The 20,909-nt window shown below is 38.0% G+C and overlaps 1 protein-coding gene and 1 long non-coding RNA gene across 3 annotated transcripts in view; both read left to right on the top strand.

Moving 5' to 3' along the window:
- LOC133211693 (dystrophin-like) overlaps positions 1 to 20,909 on the top strand; it is a 431,855-nt gene that overhangs the window by 93,036 nt on the left and 317,910 nt on the right. Inside the window, exon 1 of one of the 2 annotated variants that reach the window (XM_061352262.1) lies at positions 14,167 to 14,823. The exons of the other annotated variant lie outside the window; for it this stretch is intronic. Within the exon in view, the coding sequence (XP_061208246.1) occupies positions 14,727 to 14,823 (97 nt within the window). The 5' untranslated portion in view covers positions 14,167 to 14,726. Of the gene's footprint in view, positions 1 to 14,166; positions 14,824 to 20,909 lie in introns of those variants that run through there. 2 annotated transcript variants of the gene reach the window in all.
- Positions 14,833 to 19,063, top strand: LOC133211695 (uncharacterized). The gene is made up of 2 exons (XR_009725263.1): positions 14,833 to 16,878; positions 17,199 to 19,063. It is a non-coding gene; the product is annotated as an uncharacterized LOC133211695 (long non-coding RNA).

Below are 20,909 nucleotides of genomic sequence, written 5' to 3'. Positions count from 1 at the left end.
GAACACTAAAATATGATTCTAAAAGTAATAAAAATATTTCCTAGTCTACATGATGTTTGTTAACTTTTGAAAGTGGCCCAAATTTTTGGGCGTTCTCCAGCAGGGTGAAAGGAAGACTATATAATTTTCAGCTGAGTTTAAGAGTAATGTAGTCAAAAACATACTGATATAGATGCTAGATAGTTGGGTTAATATTTCTCTGCTGTAAGCTGTAATTGCTGAATTTCACAGGTATCATAGGATATTCAGCAGTAAGGAGAATGAAAAACTCAAGGTATGAATTACATGAACCTCCACCATAAATCTGAGAGCCAGAAAAAAAACCAGTTACTGCTGTAGAACAAAATATTTCAAGTGTTACAGAACAAAATGTAAAAAAAAAACAAAACAACCCAAATGCCGTCACTTTACTAGGCCATATTTTATTTTGTACACCCTAAAATCAATTTTAAAATGTTTTATTTTTCAATCTCTTTTTTTTCCTAGTTTGCACTAGTCCTGTTATCTTTGTTGATGGGTATAAAAAGGAGATATATTTATTTGCTTTGTAATTTTAATTATTTAGGCTTACATTAATGAGGCTGGCATTTCATAGAAAGCATGAGTGTTGTCAATGTGTTGTTAGAACTGTCATCTGGCTAAAACTGTATATCCTGCCATTAATTTAGAGGTGGCTTTGTGGACTAGATTCAGGCATTTTCAACTGTAAGTATCTTGGGGGAAGGGGGATTGTCTTCACTTTCCTAACCCCAGACAACAACTTTAGGAGCTCATAAAAGTGAGCGGACCAAAATGACATCCAAAATTATGTCAAACCTTTCTTTTACTTTATTTGCCTATCATTTTTAAGTTTTTTTTGTTTGTTTGTGCCTTCTTTTTTTCCTGCATATGCAAAACCAGAAAAAAGTAACAAACTGGTAGTTTAAAAATTACTGCCTGTGCTTTGTTATTAAAATCTGAGTTTCTGAACTACACAGCGCCCTTCTCTCATTTTGTACATCAACAAATTCCCACTGGAACATGAAAAATTGCCAAGTTAAAGTGTAAGGAAGAGCTCCAGACATGGTTTTAGCTATCAAGATGAGTTGATGGAGTGGACTAATGCTTCTATATGTCATCCACTTGTTGCTTCAGTGTGTGGTTGGGGTGGTTTTTGTGGGTTTTCAGTTTGTTTGTTTGCTTGTTTTTTTTTTAATCATGCAGTTGCTTTTAAATGTATTACTTTTGGCAGGAAATACATATTAAAAAAAAAAAAAAGTATTCTTGCAAGTTCTTCTATTCTTTCTTACGAAGTTGGGACTATCTATGATGACCAGTGCACCTAGAGATATCAAAATAAGAGACTGGATAAATCTTAGGACTTACTTCCTTTAATCAATCTTGATTTGTCTCCTTGTTCTTGTTTTTATTTTTTCTGAATGCAGTAGTTGTGCTAAGTATGTATTTTTTCCCCAATCTCAATTATATTTTCCCCATGGCAAATATGTAGTTCATGTTTCAGTAAATCTGCACTCTGTTTTCAGAGCCCATCAGCTTTTGGTGCAATCATGATGCAGTTTTTGGGAGAGGTGTTTTATTTTACATGGGAGTAAACTTTAGTCTAGCAGCCTGTTTAGACCTGCTAATAAACATTCATTATTATGTGATCCGTGGTTCATTTAAAATGAGGACGTCTTTCATGTTTTCTGTTAAAAGTACTTGGTCATTGCTTTTTTGTTCTCCCAGTGCCACAACTGTGAAATAGAAAATGATCCTGTGGCATTTTCTGGGAATAATTTCTTTATTGAAACAAGTGAATTCTAATTCTTTCAGGGTATTCTCTAAAGAAGTTACCCTCTGGCTCATTTCAGAAAACTGGCTCTGGTTTCTTCTACTGAGTAATCTGCTAACAACAAAATACCTGATTTTCTTCTTGGCCATGATCTCTTATGTGTTTGGTCTTTTAAATTAGATCTTCAGTGCTTAATTCCTGAGCTTTTCCTGTAGCAGTGTTTTGGGCATGATTTCATTGATGTTCCTTGCCTCTGGTTCTTCACTGGGAGTGGATTTGAAGGTGACCATGTGCATTTATACAGTGCTCTACAATTGCTGAACAAGATTTTGTGATGTTTTCATACGTCAGGGGCATAATATTTGGCCTGTGATTGTGCCAACCAGGAGAAGCTACAAAAAGAGAATAGCCCAGGCCCATTTCCCTCTCCTACTAATTTTTTTTTCCTGCTTGCACTGCTGTGACTGTGATGAGAAACATTATTGCTTTTCAGATAGCTGTATCAAAAATAGCATAATGTCGCATCATCCTCTTCCAAGGCTTTTTCTCCTTCTCTTCTCTAAAATGACCAAGAACTAGGAGATGTGAAGGTACATATCGTATGTTGTCCGATCAGGGTTGTGGAAATGAAAGTGTATAACTCATTTTGTCATTGTGTTATGGATATGAAAATATAATAAAATTGTTATTATTTCATGTTTTTTCTCCTGTGGGGTTACACAGAACTATATTGCATTCCTGTCCTTAGAACAGGACTGCAAGTTGTATAGCTCTCTACAGCATTTTTCTTTTCCCGATTTCAGTTTTAAACCCAACCTCTTGCTAATATGCAAAGCTATTGTTCAGAAAACCTCTGAAGGAAAATCCATACTTCATTTAAGCTTCCCTTTTGTAGAGGCTACTCAGAGCACTGAGAGCATGAAGGTGTCACTGAGAAAAAGAAACGTAGCCTTGAGCTGGGTGGCAAGTGATGCCTTAACATTGCTAAGGAGATAGCTTTGTATATAGTCTTGTGTTCTCACTATGAAGATGTGCTCTTCTGGTGAGAGGGGAGAAAAGAAGCAGTTTAAAGCTAAATCTGACAAAATGTTCAGTTGTGTTTTCTCAAGAAATGCATTCAAAGATGTCCTAGGTAAAGGACTCCTTTTCTCCTCATGTGCAGCACAACAGCCACAGGCCGGCTGTTTTGAAGATACGAACAACAGAAGCACTAATAGTAACTCACCAGTATTTTCAGATCAGAATATATGGAGATAGTCCTCTCATTAGCAGTCAAGGAAATAATCTCCTAAACACCCATTTCAGGGGACAGTTATTGGTATCGTAGCACTTCATATGAAAAAAATGCATTTTAAAAACATCTTGCTGGGATGTTGTGTCAGAATTTGTAGATGTTGCTTTGATTTAGTTTGTCAAAGATAACTGCAAGGTATTAGGAAGAATGAGGATTAGGCTCAATATTTGTAAATCATTTCCTTCTATTATGTATTTTATGTCTTATGTAGTCAGCTTTAATTTAGATATAGTGGTGATTTTTTAAATAAATACTTAAGTTCCTGGCAGTCCGATGTGATAAATAGAGGACGAAGCCTATGAATGTCATTGGTTCTGCCTGTCCAGTCATTCTTTCCAGGTGGATGGCACTAAGTGTAGGGAGAGGGTAAGATGCCTCATATTGAACAGCAGCAAGTATTGTAAACATTGATTGATTTGGTTAGTAGGCAGAATTTTAATTTACTGATGCTATCTAGTATCTATAACTTGTGGGGAAACTTGGACGAGTGTTTGAGAGAAGAAACATTTTAATAATCCTATTAGGTAAAGCTTCTGTGGCTTGAAACTGATTTTTATTCCCCTCCCTTTTCTGTACTCAAGAAAGTAGCTAGTCCTTTCAGGTGATGCACACACTCAATAGCCTGGCACCTGATAATAGTTCTTAACTGTTCACTGTAATAATTGTATTTTGATAGTCAAGGTAGCAGGAGGGTGCTGCCAGTGCTTTTGGTATACCCATCAGGGTTTGCAACTTTTTCCTGAAGACTGTCAGCTAAGAGCACCTCACATGGAAATGTGGGACTCTGTGTTCTGGCCTGCCATTGAGTGCAATCAATTAGGATCTTAGCCTGCCTGTCCTGCACTTCTTATAAACCTGGTTCTAGTCAGTACTGAAGCTGAAGGCTCCAAAGGGTAAGGAAGAAATATGTCTATCTTAAACATGTTGACTTTTTATATTTGTATGTATGTATATAGATACATGTGTATATAATTATTTGAAGTTAGTATCATCATAGTATGACAGAATAGTTTGGGTTGCAAGGGACCATTAAAGACCATCTACTTCAACCCTTCTGCAGTAAGCAGGGACATCTTCAACTAGATCAGGTTGCTCAGAACCCTTTCCAACATGACCTTGAATGTTTCCAGGGATGGGTGATCTCCCACCTCTCTGGGCAACCTGTGCCAGTGTTTTACCTCCCTCACTGTAAAAAAAACCAACCAAATAATAATAAAAAAAAGTCTTCCTTATATCTAGTCTGAATCTACCCTCTTTTAGTTTAGAGCACATTACCCCTTGTCCTATTGCTATGCACCCTATCCAGCTAAAATTTAATAAACCATCATCAATCAGTGCATACTAAGACACAATCGCTATTATTTACTGAACTTATTTAAAAATAATTTAAAACTGGATTTTTTTTTTATCTGGGTTAGAAATGTTCATAGTTCTTAGGTTTGCTTTCTTGATTTTTAAAACCAAAGTTACTGTCCAACTTCTGTGTTTTGCTTTTTGAGAACATTCAAGCAATCAAATTTTGTGCATGTAGTGCTCCTAGTGAACATATTTTGTTTCCACACTTCAGTATGCACACTGGAAGTGGAACTGTACACACTGCCATGGTATTACTTGACACAGTACTAGAAGCAAGTTCCCAAAACCCCCAACCAGAACCTGGCACAGAACCAGTTAAATATGCCTTTCTTAGCTAGGGTAGTGCAGGATGCTGTATGTGTGTGAATGTGATGAGAGAAAATTGCATTCAAACTCTGGTCCCAGCCAATAAATCTTACAGCAGCCTAACTTTTCTTGGAATGATGCCTTAGGCAAAGCACAAGTGGTCCAGAAAAGGTGGAGGAGGAGGAGGAGGGGGAAGAAAAAAAATCTTTGAATGTCTTCACGATTCTCTTTATCTGTTGCTTCATCATAAATGTGAGTCTCCTTTCGGAGTGCCTGTGTTACATGTATCCTGTAGGGCAAAAGAAACTATCTTGTCGTATCTCCCCATTCACATGACAAGAGTTCTTAAAATCAAGTATTCCAGCACTCAAAGCAAATGACTCACTGTCAGTCCACGATGTGCTTAAAAATTAAGAGAACTTTTGATGTATTCACATAATGCATTCAGTTGAACAGTATTTTCCATGAAATGATGAACCGTGAACATGAAACCAGTTCATTAAAACTGGCTTTTTGCTTCCCCCCCCCCAACACATTTTTCTACATTTAGTTTAATTCTGTTTGTGTTTTAGTCGTACTGGTCTAATGAAGTTATTATCTCACTCTGGTACAGTAAGAATATGTAGATCTCAGTTTGAGCACCCATCTTTGGAAAAGATTATCAAACACATCTGGGCAGATATAACGAGGACCTGTGGCTTTGGTATTATTCATATATGGCTCCAGGGTTGATCTATAAACCTAGCATTTTGTAGTTCCCTTTTCTATTTGAGATGGGGAAAAGACTTGTTTTGTGGCATTCCTCCTTTTTTCTTTTTTCTTTTTTTTCCTTTTGTTTTTCCCCTGTGGAATGCTTTCCTCCTTCCCCCAGTCCCCTTTCTGTCTAGAGTGAATGCTGATTTAGGCTTATGGCAAAAGCTGAGCTTGGAAGTTGAGGGCTGACTTCTGTTCATAACAGAACTGCTGATGTGACTGTTTCTTGGTGTTTTCAAAAGATATTTTCTGACTGACAAACAACATGGCCCATTTTACCAGCCAGAGAAGAAGCAGAGTGATGCTCTTCCTCAAGTCTGTTGAATTGGAAAGTATTGACAGAGAGACTGATTCAGGAATATATTGATGGCAGTAAGTGTAGTTACTCCAGCTGTGCATACATTAATGTCAGATTAGGATGAGCCTGAAATTATTATGAAGAAATTTTGTGCCTGCACCAGGGCAGTATCTTTGCTGGGCTTTGTTGTTTCTGGTGAGGGAAGACATGAGCAGCCCGTTCTGGGAAAGAACAGTTGATACTCATTGATGGGAAAACAGTACGCACTGCAGTGTTGAAACATTATCTTTCTCTTCAACTGCTTTTCCTAATTCAACCTAAAATGAGTTCCAGTAAATACTCAGAGAAATAAAAGTTCTGCATAGTGTTTAAAACTAAAAATATAAAGCCATGAAAAAGGCAGGCATTAGAATAAAATGACAAATTAATAGTGAATCCTCTGTCATGTCCACCCCAAACGTACAAGAAAATTGCAGATAGCCATGGCATCCTGAACAGATTTTACTTGATTATGAACCAAAATTGAGTGCTTACTATTTTCTAAAGGAGAGGGCTCAGGAAATGGTGGAATTGCTGGATGTGAGAGGAGAGCACTAAAAACTTTCCAGGTTCCACTGCTGTTGCTGGTTTTTTTGACCTGCATACAGGAGCTCAGGTACCACATGGATTGTGAACCTTTCTTTATGCAATTTCTATGTTTGCACACAGAAACTGCATAAAGTAATTGTTTTTCTGTGATTCCTTTTCACTTGTCTTCTTCGACTGTGCTTTGGGACACATCTACTAGCTCCAAAATGGCCTAGAGGGATGCTGCATGCAGCAGCAGCCACGTGTTACACACTGATGTCGTTGAACTGGGAGCTGATGCAGGTGTCTGTCACTTTTACCACAACTAGCTTTCTGTTTTTACTGACTGAAGTCATGGTTTCCTGGGAAATTTGCAAGCTAATTATTTTTTGGCGATAATGAGGTCATTAAGTTCTGCATTTTTTGCATAAAAAGTGTTGGTAATGTGAATCAGTGTGAATCAAGTAATGTAATACCGTGTTACAAGTGTAGCAGCATGTGCCCCGAATCTTGAATAGTGGAAAAAAGAAATAGTGACTGCTTTAGGGAACAGGTATTCCCACACCTTCTTTCCATATGCAATACCTGAATTCACCTTTTCTATTTAAAAAAACCCAACACACAACCCTTTGAGCTATGTTATGTACTCTGTTGATATCATCAAAATCTCAGCTATTGTGCTGGTACAATACAAAAATGATTGCACACTGATATTATGCAAAATAATGTTAAAAATGAAATCTGGCAAGCAAAGAGATCCTTGGCAGCTGCCACTCTGCTCACTGGTGCCATTCAGTGCCCTAGATATGCTGGAAGTTTGACAGGATGCAAGAGAGAGAGTTTAATTGGGCCACGGGTTTACTAATTCAACTAATATGAGAGCAATGCATCAATCACCACAAAATCCACTGTTACTTCTTCCTGCCTGGTTCTCACATCTCTAGGAAGTGCTCCCAGTCTCACATGTGGCTCCAGGCCACCACAGGTGTGAGGACTGAAAGGCTGATGCCTCAGGGTTCTCAGGTTGCTGCCTTTGCCTGGGAACTGACTATTGAAGGGTTATGCCTTCCCCTAAATTTGCTTTCAGCTCTGTCTGAGTGACAAAAGGATCTTGCTCTGAAGTGCCTTCTAAATTACAATTATATGCCCTCCTAACTAGGGCAGCCCAAATAACTCGCTGTGCCCTGGCCAATCTGTGGATCAAAATAAATAATGAAATATTCACAGTGTTGAAAAATATGTGTGTCCTGTGGATACAAAAGTAGGAGTAGCTGCTCTGCAACTGAAGGAAAACTGGCAGAACTTTGGAGAGGGAAGGCATGTGAAACTGGAACTGAGGTGCCCCATAGCTCAGACCATAGTTCCCGCTCACCTGCCTGGCTCCTGGATATACAGGGACCTCCGACTTTGTTTTTCCTGTGCTGCAAAGCAAAGTAGTCCCTTACTGTGGCCTGCCGTTGAAGCAGTTGAAATGTGTTGTCCTGGTCCACAGCACATGGGAGAGCTGTTCTGCAGGACCTGTGTCACAGAACTGAATCAAAGATAATTTTTTAATTTGATTCAGACTGTTAACTGAGGGGTTCATCATTCTCTTTAAGATGGAAAATGAGCCCATCTAGCTTGTTCCTCATCATAACTTCTGGCAGTGGAAGGACATTGGGCTAACAAAGTCTTCTATTGCTGTCAGAGGATTGTTCTTATCCATCTCATTTGATTCTGGAGAGATTTAGAAAAGACTTTATAACCTTAATGCAAACAAAACTTAGAAACCCAGCTCTTTGGCAGAAGCCCATTGTATGTCCATGCTGAGAGGGATGCCCTGTGAGTGCATAATAACCTAAAGATGTGTATTCGTCAGATTGTTCACATGGAAAATTGTGCTGAAGTTGAGAAGGTTATTGAGCACTAAGGGTTGTGGATGATGAACTCAACTTTTGTTTCAGATTTAGATTTTTATCTCAAATCCCATATTTTAAAAGCAATAGCAACTGAGGCTTGGTGTTTTTCCTTTTTTTTAAATTTTTTTTATATGTATTAATTTGCAGAGAAACCAAGTTGACTGTCTTATTTTTTTTCTTCCTACTTAGTACATATATTACAGTAAACTGTAAACATCCTCTCTTAAATCTTCAGTGTTAAAGCAGATTATTCAAGGGTAGGGATACAAAATGTGAAGTATGTTATTTCTGCTGACAAAGGATGGAGAGAAGGGTAGAAGATTCTTTTCTTTTGTGGTCACTGCGGGGAGAACTCAACTTTCTAAGACAGGAAGTCTGTTCTGAAGTGCAAGGCAACTGTCATAGACTATTTTAGTTTAATTTAGAATATGTGTTGCAATGTCTTTCAATGATGCTGTGTAGCTTTATTTCCTCTTATAGAAACCATAAATATAAAATTTTATGGGATTTTAATATGCTGAAACCCATGTTGGTGCATTTATCCCAGGAAGGGGAGAAGGTGTTCTCTAGAATCGTGGTTTCCATATGTTATTACTCTGGTAATAAGAAGGTAAGTTTGAAATACTGCAGAGTTTGGAATGTGATAGAATTTGCTTTAATTAGTTTTGCAACATATAGCATTCATATGCATGTTACCAAATGGTTAACACTCCACTGGGAAACCAATGCAATGAATTGGAAATACTGCTAAACCAGAAGAACATAACCGCAGTACCAGTAGGAATGAGTAATAGAAAATATTTGAAAGCATGTGATGTGTGATCTCCAAAGCATTTATCAACCAGCTACCACTTAACCAGTTCCCTAATTTAGCTTATGTGACAATCATCTGTGTTTGATGAAAATGGAGAGAGATGCTAGGTACTTCGCGGTACTAGGTGAGAGCACTGATGATCTCAAAACCACATTGAATGAAGTACTGACACACAGTGGCTGCAGGGAAGGGTAGGCTGAGATGTGTGTTAGGTTGTTAGGTCTGGCTCTCAGTTTCTGGTGTTTTGGGGTTTGGTTTTGGTTTGTTGTGTTGTGTTGTTTTTTTTTTCTGGTACATCTGTTATGCATCATTTTATACATGGACTGCAGCTGTAGAAAGAATGAACAAATTAAGATGCTTATGTTGGTAATTATTTCAAGCCTAGTATTGCTGAACAATGCCTTTTCCCAGGGAAGTAAAGGTACAAATGGAAGAAGGTTAAAGCTGTGTACCTCAAGTCAGTCTCATTTAAAATGAGTTGTGAGAGAACAAAATACATGTTATATATAATTAGCATCTTAAAACTTCATGTTATTTTGTAGTTCTGTGCTAACAGCACATACAAGGAATGCTTAAGGAGAAAGATTAACAGTGTTTCCTGAAGGCTTCAAGGTCACCAATTCTCTGAGTATTTCGTAGTGAAACTCTGTGTCTCTGCTTTCTGATGTGTGTTAAATATTTGGAAAATGAGTTAGCTTGGTTGGTGGTTTTTTTCCTTTTCTTTCTCAGTAGAACCTAGTATTTAAAATTCACAGTCACTGAAATACATATGCTATGTGAGAAGAAAATGTAGACTGTTGGCTTATCTGTAGACATAAGCAGAGGTTGGCATTAAAAATCCTCAACAGTTGCTGCATTTGAGAGATGATATTATCCAGGTTTGTAGCAGTGTTCAGATGACCATATCACACAGTAATATTAAAAAATTATATAGAGTGTCCAGTTTTTGGTATGCTGTGCTCTGCCATTAGTGATGCCCTCAGATAACAGTTTCTGTAACATCTTTTCTGAATATTTTTTTATTTCCAAGTCTTGTAATGTGAAATCTTTGGGTTGCTGAGGAAATTACTGCTTATTATTGTTGTAGTACATCTGTAATAAAACTCTGTAAAAGTTTCTTACCATAAATGGGATCGTTCTCACTTTGAAAGGTTAGTCATGACTCCTCCTAGCCTGTCTTCAGATAAGTATCTTCTGAGCTTTTGGTTTATGGCAAAATGTTGAACTTATGTGAATTTTGTACACCTGAGAATCGATTAAAAAAAAAAAGATTGCTGGACAAAAATAATTGAATAAAACATGGTGGAGATGAGCGAAATGTTTCAAACTCCTTAAAGTTTCAGCTCTTGGAATTGCTGACAGGTGTTGGGCTGGATGATTTTAGACATCCACATCTGAAAGTTCTTTTTTGGCTAAATCAGCAGCCTTGTCTGGATGACTGGGCCTTTGAACCATTCCATTGGAGACCCAGGGCTTGTATAAGAATCTGTGTGGAGATGATGGTTGCACTGGGCTTTTACTTTCTAGAGACATGACTTTGTATGCATTATTCGTTTTCAGATTTTTATACATTTCTGTAGCATTTTTATTTAAATCTTGAGCAGTCAAAGCTACATGTGCTATAATTGTCAGAAATCAGCCTCTCTAAAATATTGAGATATTGTCATTAAAATTGAAGTACTACTAGCTTCAACTCTATGGGAAGTGATTCTTTATGGACAGCTTACGTTTATAATTATACATCAAAAGTCATGTAATTGAGAAGTAGTTAATATAGAATGATTAACAGTAAAAAATAATTTAATAACTCCTGTCTATGTTGTCCAAAAAGCTTTCCACTGCTCCCATTGGAGATGTTTATTAATCAAAACATGCACAGTATATCATTAAGGTATTTTCTTGCATGATTGATTGACTGAGTTAGTTGTTTAAAGGGGGAGGGATGAAGTACTTAAGTATAATGGGAGGCAGAGAAAAAGGGAAGAGAAATTGACTTTCTTCAGGAGACATATTAGCAAAGCAAATGAACAATTTTTGCTTGGTAAAATCAGCATTCATTTTAGCATGCTAGAGACAGTGCATTATGTAGAGCGTCATGCAGGGCTGAAGGTCAAGGCTTGCTTCATTTTTTTCAGTGATCTATTATATCCTCTCATGTAGTTGGAGTCACTGGTACTTTCAGAGAGGAAAACAAAAAGGGAAAATGGCAGCAGGAAGAGATTCATGGTATCTTAACTATCATTGTAATGTGCACACACCACCATAATCAAACTCAAGCGCACTGAATGTGCCAATTAGTTGTTCCAGTATCAGTGAAGCAATTAAAATGAATAGACATTTCTTTGCCATATGATGTAGATGGAATAGAGAGATGAGCTTCCTTCCTTTCTCATGCTGTTGTCACCCAAATACATTGTATTTTCTTTGCCTATGAAGTTCAGTACTGTAAAAAGCAGAATACCACTTGATGAGTGTTTTTGCACTCATTGTTCATTTTTCCTCTTTCCAGACTGGGGACTAATCTGTATAAGACACAAAATTATGTATTTGTGTTATTGTAGAGTCTGGGATCACTACCCGTGGAGCTTTCTCTCTAAAGCAATTCCTTCCATATGGGTGGGTTACTATAATTGTGTCTATGCAGATGCTGAATCTAGTTACAATAAGCAGGAACCAAGGCTGTTGTTTTCTCAGAAAAATGCGGAAGAGCTGGAGACCAAAGCCAGCTATTAATCTGCCCTATTAGTACGTGAACAGAATAACTGATACTTGTTTCTCCTCCCATAGTCTGCATTCATTTCTGGGCTAATTTTTTTGTGCAACTAGTGTACACAGAAGATTCAAAACCTGGTATATTACAGTTCCCTTCTCCTTCCAAAAAATGGGTACTTTCCATAGGCCTCATCTGAACAGGAATGGTCTGTGTGACTAAACAGTATTGTGTCCACTCTATGCTGTGCTGCCCAGTACTAATACTGAATGATAAACCCCCATGGATCCTTCACTCTTTCTTTCCCCCTCCCTTCTGGCTGTATCCCTGTTTCTGTACTTCCTTCTGAGGTATCTGGGTGTGGAATAGGCTTCTGCTGAAGTATATTTATGATGTACTAGATACCCCCATTCTCTTACAAGTATTATTTGTCTTATTAACATATGAAATGTTTTTCAGGATATTTCTGTCTATGATCTTGCACGGCTTAAAATTCACTGAATTAGAAATCAAGCCTTTGGTGAGCTTTTAGGTACTTTAAGTTGTTCCTGCAACTCCAAGTGATGTGAGCTGTGATCTCAAACTCCTCTGTTGTGAAATACTGTGTAAATGCCTTGTTGCTGTGTCTATGGTTTTAAAATCACAAAGCAGCTAGAAGTGTGAAATATTAAGCATATCCTTTTACACACTTAGAATTTATGGTGACTTCGAAGTCAGTCCCCATTTATTGTCTGGTTTGTTTCACTTCAGAAATGACTTGAACTGTGAGCAAAAAGGATCTGACAGTATTTTGAGATAGGCACTTTATAGTTGTGCACTTTGCAACTATACAATAGGACTGTCTCTGTTGCCTTGAATGCAAAATTAGCTTGTTGATACATGCTGCTACAGACAGAGGAACAGATGTAGTAATTCTACTTTATTTACATGAAATCTCTAAAAAGGCATTTTCTGGCAGCATGCTAGGAATAAATACAGTATCAAATATAACCCGCACCATGCTATGTTAGCTCATTCAGGTGTCAGCTGTGCCATTTAGATGTGGGCGAGAGCAGGCAGTCGGATCCCTCCCAGCAGAGCCAGGAGCTCTCCCACACTCGGCACCCTAGTGCCATCCTGTTCCCACTGTGACCTGTCAGCAGGTTTTTGCTGCAGGAGCGTGCTTTTCCCTATGCCTATGGGCTGGGGACCCCAAACCCTTTCTCTAGCCCTTGGGCTGGGGCTCTGGTGGGGGTGAGGAGGGGTCTACCCTGTAGTCCCACCCACTGATAACTCCCCTGTGGGAAGTCTAGAGCAAGACATCAGATGCCCTGTTTTGTTGTTGTTTTTTTTTTTTTTTTATTTATTTCTATTTTCCCCCGTTTATATTTTTTCTATTTTTTTTTAAAGTAGGAGATTCTCAGATTGTTACCTTTTTTCCTTTTTTTATTTTTTTTTCTTCCCCCCCCCCCCCCCCTTCACTTTATGTGAGTTAGAGCTCCCCTAAGCTCATGTTTTCAAGCTTCTTTTTCATAGCTAGGAGGCTCAGGAGCTTAACTGAGGATAGGAAATTGTTGGGGAGGAAGGGACTTTTGGGGTGGGCTTGTATGTGCAAACCACAGAGAAGTCCAACACGTCTTACCTTGGTGAAAAAGTGAGGCTTAAGTAAAACTTTGTGAGCCTCTTGAGCCAGGAATATGAGAATTGGAGAGGGATGCTGAGCTGGCTGCATTGCAAGGGAAAGCTCTTCCCAGGGCACTGTGCCCTTTCCCCTTCCTTCCTCCTCCTTTGCCACTGTGCAAAGGCTGAGAAAGGAGTGATCATCCTTGTGCTCTCCATCACTACTTCACTTAACAGGTTTGAGCCAGGCAGCTGCATATGTTGTTTTCTTTTTTCTCTGTCAAGTATTCAAACTTTCCTATGTGGGGCTGGGGATGTTTGTTCAGCTCATGAGCAAGCATATGCATTAAAGATGAAATGCCTTGACTCTGAACTACAGGCAGAAGTGGTGGGAGGAGACGCAGCTAATTTAACTTGGAGGTTGATTGATGTGTGTATGTCAATTTCTATTAATATTCTTCTTAAATCAATGACGCAAGTGTGTTTTTTTCCCCCCCACCCCAACAGGAAATATAAATAGACAACAAAACAATCCTATCCTTTTAATTCACAATACTCAGAAGCAGATAAGCAAACTCTGCTGTTTAAGAGTGTCCTCCACAGGCTGGCAAAAAATAGCTTATGGTGGTGTTCTTGCCACTTTAAGAATATCAAGATGCTCTAATATTGCTATCCACTCACAGCTAAAATGTATAAAGCAGAAAAAGCAAGTCACTTACAGGTAGACGTAGATAAATTGCTTAAAAATGTGCCATTCCCTCATTAGACATCCATTCACTGCATGAAAAGAACTAAAGGTGTAGCTATAAAAGCCATGTTTAAAATGAAAGAGAGTTGAGAGCGTGAAAGCACAGCACTGTTATTCAGAAGTAGCTTTCGAGCAGAGTTTCAACGGGAAGGTGCTGTTTGGTTGGACACAAATCAGCAAATGTTTAGCTCAAGTGTGAATAATTCAAGCATGCATGAAGAGGCGTGCTTTCTGAAGAGACAAAACGTGAGAATAAAAAAATTCTTCAAACATTTGCATCAGCCTTAGAGGACAATGCGAGCGGCAGGATTTGAAACAGATTTGCAGATGCACTCTTTTTAGACAGGGAGAATGCTCATTATATGCAAGATGCTTCTGTGGCTCATGTGTTTGCACGGAGGTAGAGGTTTGCAAGACTGACGTATCGGATAAAGTCAGAGTGGTTACCACACCGACGGTGTAGCAGCTGCATAATAAATGATGGAGAGAATCATGTTAGGCATGCCCACCTAACCTAACTTGAATCATGCGAAAGGGGAGCTGCTGGAATTCAAATAGACTTTCTGGTTCCCAGCAGTCGGCAGTAATAGAATGCTTTCAGGAAGATGACAGATGCAGGGGAAAGATGCTGTTTTGCACTATCTTGATTTGTTACGGCAGCCAACTTATTGGCATGATGGAGTGACAAGAAAAGCAGCTGGCATGGAAGGTAGGATTATCAAAGCTATTGCATCATTATGAATGTAATTAGAAACTGACCATGACAAAGCATATGTTAGAATGAGCTGCCTCCGCTGGCAGAGGATTTGTTGCCGAGGTCTTGAAACTCTGAAAACAACATTCCTTGTGCAAAATGGATTTTGCAGTTTCATTTATGCTTGTGTTACCCTTTCTTTCCTGCTTGCCTCCAAGCTCAGGGAATCGCTTGCTTGAAAGAGAGCGTTGTGTTACGATGAGACTGAAGAATAAAGTATTTTCTAAGTCTGTGAAGCCTCAGGTAGAGAGAAGCAAACATGCGAAACAACATTAGGAAAGGCTGCCTTTGCTTCACTAGCAGGCTCTGATTGATGTATTGGCATATTCAGGAATCCCGAGGAAATGAAGATGCATGTACTGAATGCTTTGGTATAATGAAAAGATATTATTGCAGGTCTCTGCTTTATAGATAGTTTTGTTTTGTTTTGTTTTGTTTTTGGACAGGTTTTATTCTCCATCAGTTTTTAGCTCTTGACATTTATTCAGTTGTTCAGTATTATATAAAGAAAATACATCAATATCTCCTACAGGGTTTCTCAACAACTCCGGCATCTGTTTCAGCTATTGAACTGTATTCACGTTTTGCCAACTTGATGCCTACCCAGCTGCTCTATCATTTCTTGCTTGATTACTGCTCTTAATTTCTCTGTATCAGCTTGTTTCAGACAGGATTTTGAAAGCTGTTAATGAGAAACGACAGTAACTGCTAAATTATTGAGAACTGGAGTATTCTGTTATTTTTGAAACATCAGAGAGCATTTTTATATGCATTTTATTAAATTCAGATTCTGTATTGCAGCAAGGTTATCATTTAATCACTGAATTTAGCTGTGAATACTTTAAACTGTATGAGTCAGAAGCATAACTTTCCACTGACTATTTTGAGAAAGTTTGAGAAAATTTACAGGTGCTTTCTTTGGTGTATGTATCATCTTAATATACATTCCTTCCTCCTGTCCACTTCCTCCCTCCCTCTCTCTCCTACCCCCTGCCCCCCCCAATATATACTCCCTCTCTGTCACAGTAAGTGGTCATTACATGTATACTGTACATATTGAAATATTTTTTTTATCACCACTAGGGTGGAAACAGTAAGCAGCTCCGGACAGGTGATTTGAACAGGTTTAAAACAGACGTCAGCTCTATCGGAGTGGGTTGTCCTCGATCTAAGAAGTGGTGATTTCTAAATGTAAGGCAGGATCTCACTTTCCTTCCTCTTTGGAGTTGCAACAACCATTCAAACACTGCTTGGTAGCTCACAGGAGATGATTATGTTAAATTATTTGCTTTATTTTGCCTTACAAAATGCTTTTGTTCAATGTAAACTCCCTTATTCATTAGCTATATAATTTTTCCAAGGTGATAAACAAGAAATTTCTTGTCATATTGGATATTCACTTCTCTGATTTTATTTGAAATGATTTTGCAGTCTGAACTGTATGTAGTCTTGTCAAAAGAACAGGCTATTAGACACTAAATGTTGCTGACTGAAGCTGTAACAGTTTGAGAAAGATAGATGTTTCTAGATACACAGCAGTGAACCAGCCTTAGGAAGTTTGAAGGTAGAGATCAATAAAACTGATATACCGATAGCTAGTTTGAGCATTTGCCTGTTTTGATCATCTCTGAGCGACATTGTAAATTATTTTGTAACTGCTGGCAGGGGAGATACACTTCTTAATGGAGAGGATCACTATAGGGTTTGTATAGCCAAAAATAGTTCTGTAGTTTTGATAACAATAACAAAAATATCTTTATTCTATTTCAAGGAAGTTCTGTTAAATTTAAAAATAATATTTCCTTGTTGTTGATGATGAAACCCTAGAGAGAATAACCCATATAAACAGCTTAAGTGCCATTCACCTTTTCAGGGTAGCAGTAAAACTGTTTTATATTGCATGTATTACTTTTATACCACAGAAGCAAGTAGTTGCTCCTTGTCTCAAGAGCGTTGTCTGGCTATCATCAGACAGTAGTTACTTAAAATGGTCTTTTCCTTGTGATGCTGGTAAGCATAAATGCATGCTGCCTGTGGCCATCATCCAGCTGACAGGTGATTTTATAATTTGCTTCTGTTTTATCTTAGTATTTGGTTTTAGCTGTTTCACTGATGAATTAAGAAGACACTAGGTGGAGCTATCTGTTGATTATAAATAGAGCTACAGTAATACAGGCCTGTTTAATGATCAAGCCTCTGTATATAAAGATGATTATTAAAAATAACAATTTAAAATGTTAGGCATTTAGTTGGACCCCAGCCATGAAATTCTAGATCTGGTGGCATTAGAAAAAAATAACTTTTCCATTTTCCTTTTATTATTTTACAAGAAGGTAATCAAAGATGAAAAAATAATAAGGGAAAAGCATCTACATTCAACAAAGAGGACTAGGAAGCAAAAGAACGGAAATAGAAGTAGAAGAGAGGAGAGAAGCAGCTATAAGAGCCAGCAGATGTTTCCACTGTAGATACAAAATTGGATATCTGCATGTATTTGACTGTCTTTAGCCTGATGCACATAGATTTTCTATTGTCCTTACATATAAATCCTTTTTCCATTCTGTCTTCCTGAATTAAATTGTAGAGCTGACATGTTTTAATTTATATATAGATGCGGGACCAGTGTTTTCATATCTCATCTTGGAAGGGTGATCTAAAAGGTGTTCAAGGGCACAGGAAGTTATCACATGTTGGATGACCCTAATTAAGAAAAATATAAGAGGTTATTTATTGAGGGAGGTGGAAGCTGTTTGTATGTGCTCCTTCATATGATTCTGATTATTAATCCCTGTCAGGGATAAGAAATCTGTAGTCGTAGACAGTGTGGTAATACAAGAAAAATACATTCATTTCCACAGAGATTTACAGCTCTTACCACAGATACAGTACGTACATTAAGTTGACAAAAAAAAAAAAAAGAGAGAAAGCAGGATTTATTTTGATACGTAGATACATGAACTGAAGAGCACACCTTCATGTCCTCTGTTGAGTGAAGCACTTGCAGGTTCAGTCAATGCCTTATTCTTACTTCAGTGAAAGGGAATTAGGGTAGAGAGATGCTCAAGTCAGTGAGGAGAACTTGCCCAGGGGAGAAATGACAGCTGTCTGACACTCTAGAAGTAAACAAAGTTTTGAAGGCTAGAGATTAAGCATTTTGAACATTGTCCATAGAAACTTGAGATTTTAGTTCTGAGCTGGCTACGTGAGTTAGAATGGCCTTGAAAAGGTGATGGGCAAAACCAAATTGAGCTTGAACCTACTGCTTGTTAGCAGAGTTTTGCAAGAGAGCAGTGCTGCATTATCTACCTGAAGAGACTTTCTGGTTATGAGCTGTGCAGTTGGTGGTCAACACCATGAGCATGTGAGGAGGTCAGATATAGTGGAGACAAAGTTCATTAGTTTTCCAGATCATTCAGTGTTTTATTGAGGCTAGACCATGATTATTTTTTGTTGTTGTTGTTTTTAATGGATAGTTGTAACCAGAAACAAAGCTTTTGAAATGTGTTAGGATGTCATTACTTCCACATCTCCTTCCTGTACAGTTTTAACTGCTGGCACCACAGGACCTCTTTGCTTTAAATGAGCTCATCCTGATGTGTCCGGAATGTTCCTTCTGACAACAAGATTATGTGTGTAGTCTAGCAGCACTTGGCTTTCTGATGCTGGTCAGCTTCTGCTTCACTCAGCTTGTGGTTCCTGCTGAACAAATTCTAGCTTAGAAATACCCACAGTGTGGGTGTTTGACCACCTTGGTAAAGGATCATGAGAAGCTGAGCCAGGAGAAGAAGGAAATGTACTCCTCCTCTCTGTCACTAAGATCTGTCCATTTTAAATTTCACTGGAATGAGGAGAAGGGTAGGAGGAGGAAAAATGGCAGTGAAAAGTGAGGAATGGAGGGGCTTCAGGTGTTCATGAGACTGTCATTTGATGTGTCCTAGTGTGAGATGTCCCTGCTTACGGCAGGGCGGTTGGAACAAGATGACCTTAAGGTCTTTTCCAACCTTGATCATTCTGTGATTCTATGATTTTATAATCACTTTGCAAAAAAACCTAAGGAAAGGCACGTGTGGGAGTAAAGCTTGTCCAAGGGATATTATTGAGCATCTGGTTATGCACTGCCAAAAGCTTGCTACAAAGAAATGTAACATCTAATCAAAATGTATTAATAGATTAAGCCTATTAGCAAAGAAGGAAACGTTTTTGTTCAAACTCTGTGGGTTTGTTTTTTTATTTTTACTGTGTGACAGAACTAAAATTGGTAAGGGGTGTGTGTGTGTGTTTGTATTTGATAATAAATGCTAAAGAGTATCCTTTCTCCCCACCCCAGGTTAGGCTTATTTTTTCTCCAGAGGATTAAACCATCTATCTCTGAAATCACATAGTTTTAATCTCCATCAGAAATGCTGAGATTTTCAGAAGCTGCTAGTTGTTGCTAAGCACCATGTTAACTTTCTGCATGATGCTGTGGAAGGAGTGAAGGGCAGGGGAAAAAACCCATCTATCTATACAGTTGCTGGACTTTGGTCAGCAAAGACAATGCAGAGAAAAGGCTGATGTTTTATGAAGTCTGATATATTATTGCTTCTTCTTCTCATTCTGGGAAATCAGAACAGAAGATTGCTGTATTTGAATCGGAAGTAAGAAAGCCTTCAGCTTGCTGCTTCACTGAATGTCATAGTGGGTGGATATAGCTTATCTGCTTCTGAAACTGCAAGGTAGTTTAAGTGATTCCAAGTGATTCTTTGCAGAAATGAGGTTATGAATGTAGTTGTTGTGAAGTTCTTGTAGAAATGTCCTGAATGTGATAGACTGAGTAATGCAGTCATGAAGGGAGAGCTGAAATGGAGAGGTGAAAGAAGTGAAGTCAGGGATCTACCATAAATGGGAGAAAAATCAAGTAATAATAGTTTTGCTTGCATCTTTTTCAATATTTTTTAAAATTTATGATCTGAGCATCTGTACATCAGAATAAGGGTGTAAGGTGCACCTGTTCATAAAAACCAGGAACCTTCGTCTGCACTGAAGTTTCTTTAGTTTTTGTATCTTTAAAATAGATCCTAATCTTAAAAAAATGAAAATCAGAAGAGTAAAACAAGATTAGGCTCAGTGTTTCTCATTAGTATCCTGGAGTTACCCACTTTAGAGTTTTACATTGAAACACTGTTCTTAACAAGGTGTTTCTTTCATTTATGTATCCCTAAAGATATTGCACATAGAGCAACTGGTACCCTGACTTGCTTGGTGAAGTCAGAAACAAGATGCTTAAATGGTCAGAGATATATTTGGTTTTGACCAATGCTGACAAAGATTCTTCTTTTTTCTTTGCTGTTTTTTTTTTTGTTGTTTGGTTTTTTTGTTTGTTTTTTGTTTTTTTTTTTTTTTTTTTTAAATCCACTTGCTTCCCTCCCTTCCTCACTCCCTCCTGCTTGTGTCTTGTCACAAGTGGGGAAAAGGAACCAGAAAATGTTAAAGCAGAATTTGAACAAAAGCTAAGCTACTTGAAACTTGTGTTTTCTTAATCTATATCTAGTTTCACCTTCACGTCTGTGTCCTGATGCTTAAGAATAAAGAGAACACGAATTTCTTTTATAAGGTCAGCTTCTTTCAGCTAACACACTACGTAAAAACCACCACGTGCTGTTTTCTCTAGACTTCCTTTTTATGAACAGCCTGTTATTTTTATATGGCTATTAAGTGGATAATATGTTTTGCAACAATTAATGTAAAGATTTTTTGACAAGGTTCATAATATTTTTTTAACCATTTACATATTCCCACAGTATGTTTATATTTAACATGCCTTTATTTCCTCTTATTACAAAATAACATTTATAATGGGAACTCCTCTGTAATTTTATACTGATGGTCCCAAATGATATTTAATAATTACCCTCTAGGTACAAACGCCACTTTTTCAAAGGGCATACTGGAATATTCACCTACTTGTTTAAATGAAGGCTTTTGCCAAAGACCAGACTCTTCACTTTTGCAGTCCCAGGCTGCTTTTCATTCACTGTTGGTCCAGTATAAGATAAGGATTG

The sequence above is a fragment of the Neopsephotus bourkii genome, unplaced genomic scaffold, assembly GCF_033783945.1.
Source record: "Neopsephotus bourkii isolate Nb327-2 ecotype Australia unplaced genomic scaffold, CSIRO-AGI_Nbou_v1 NB_653, whole genome shotgun sequence".
Lineage (NCBI taxonomy): Eukaryota > Metazoa > Chordata > Aves > Psittaciformes > Psittacidae > Neopsephotus > Neopsephotus bourkii.
This window is presented reverse-complemented; position numbering and strand designations above follow the sequence as displayed.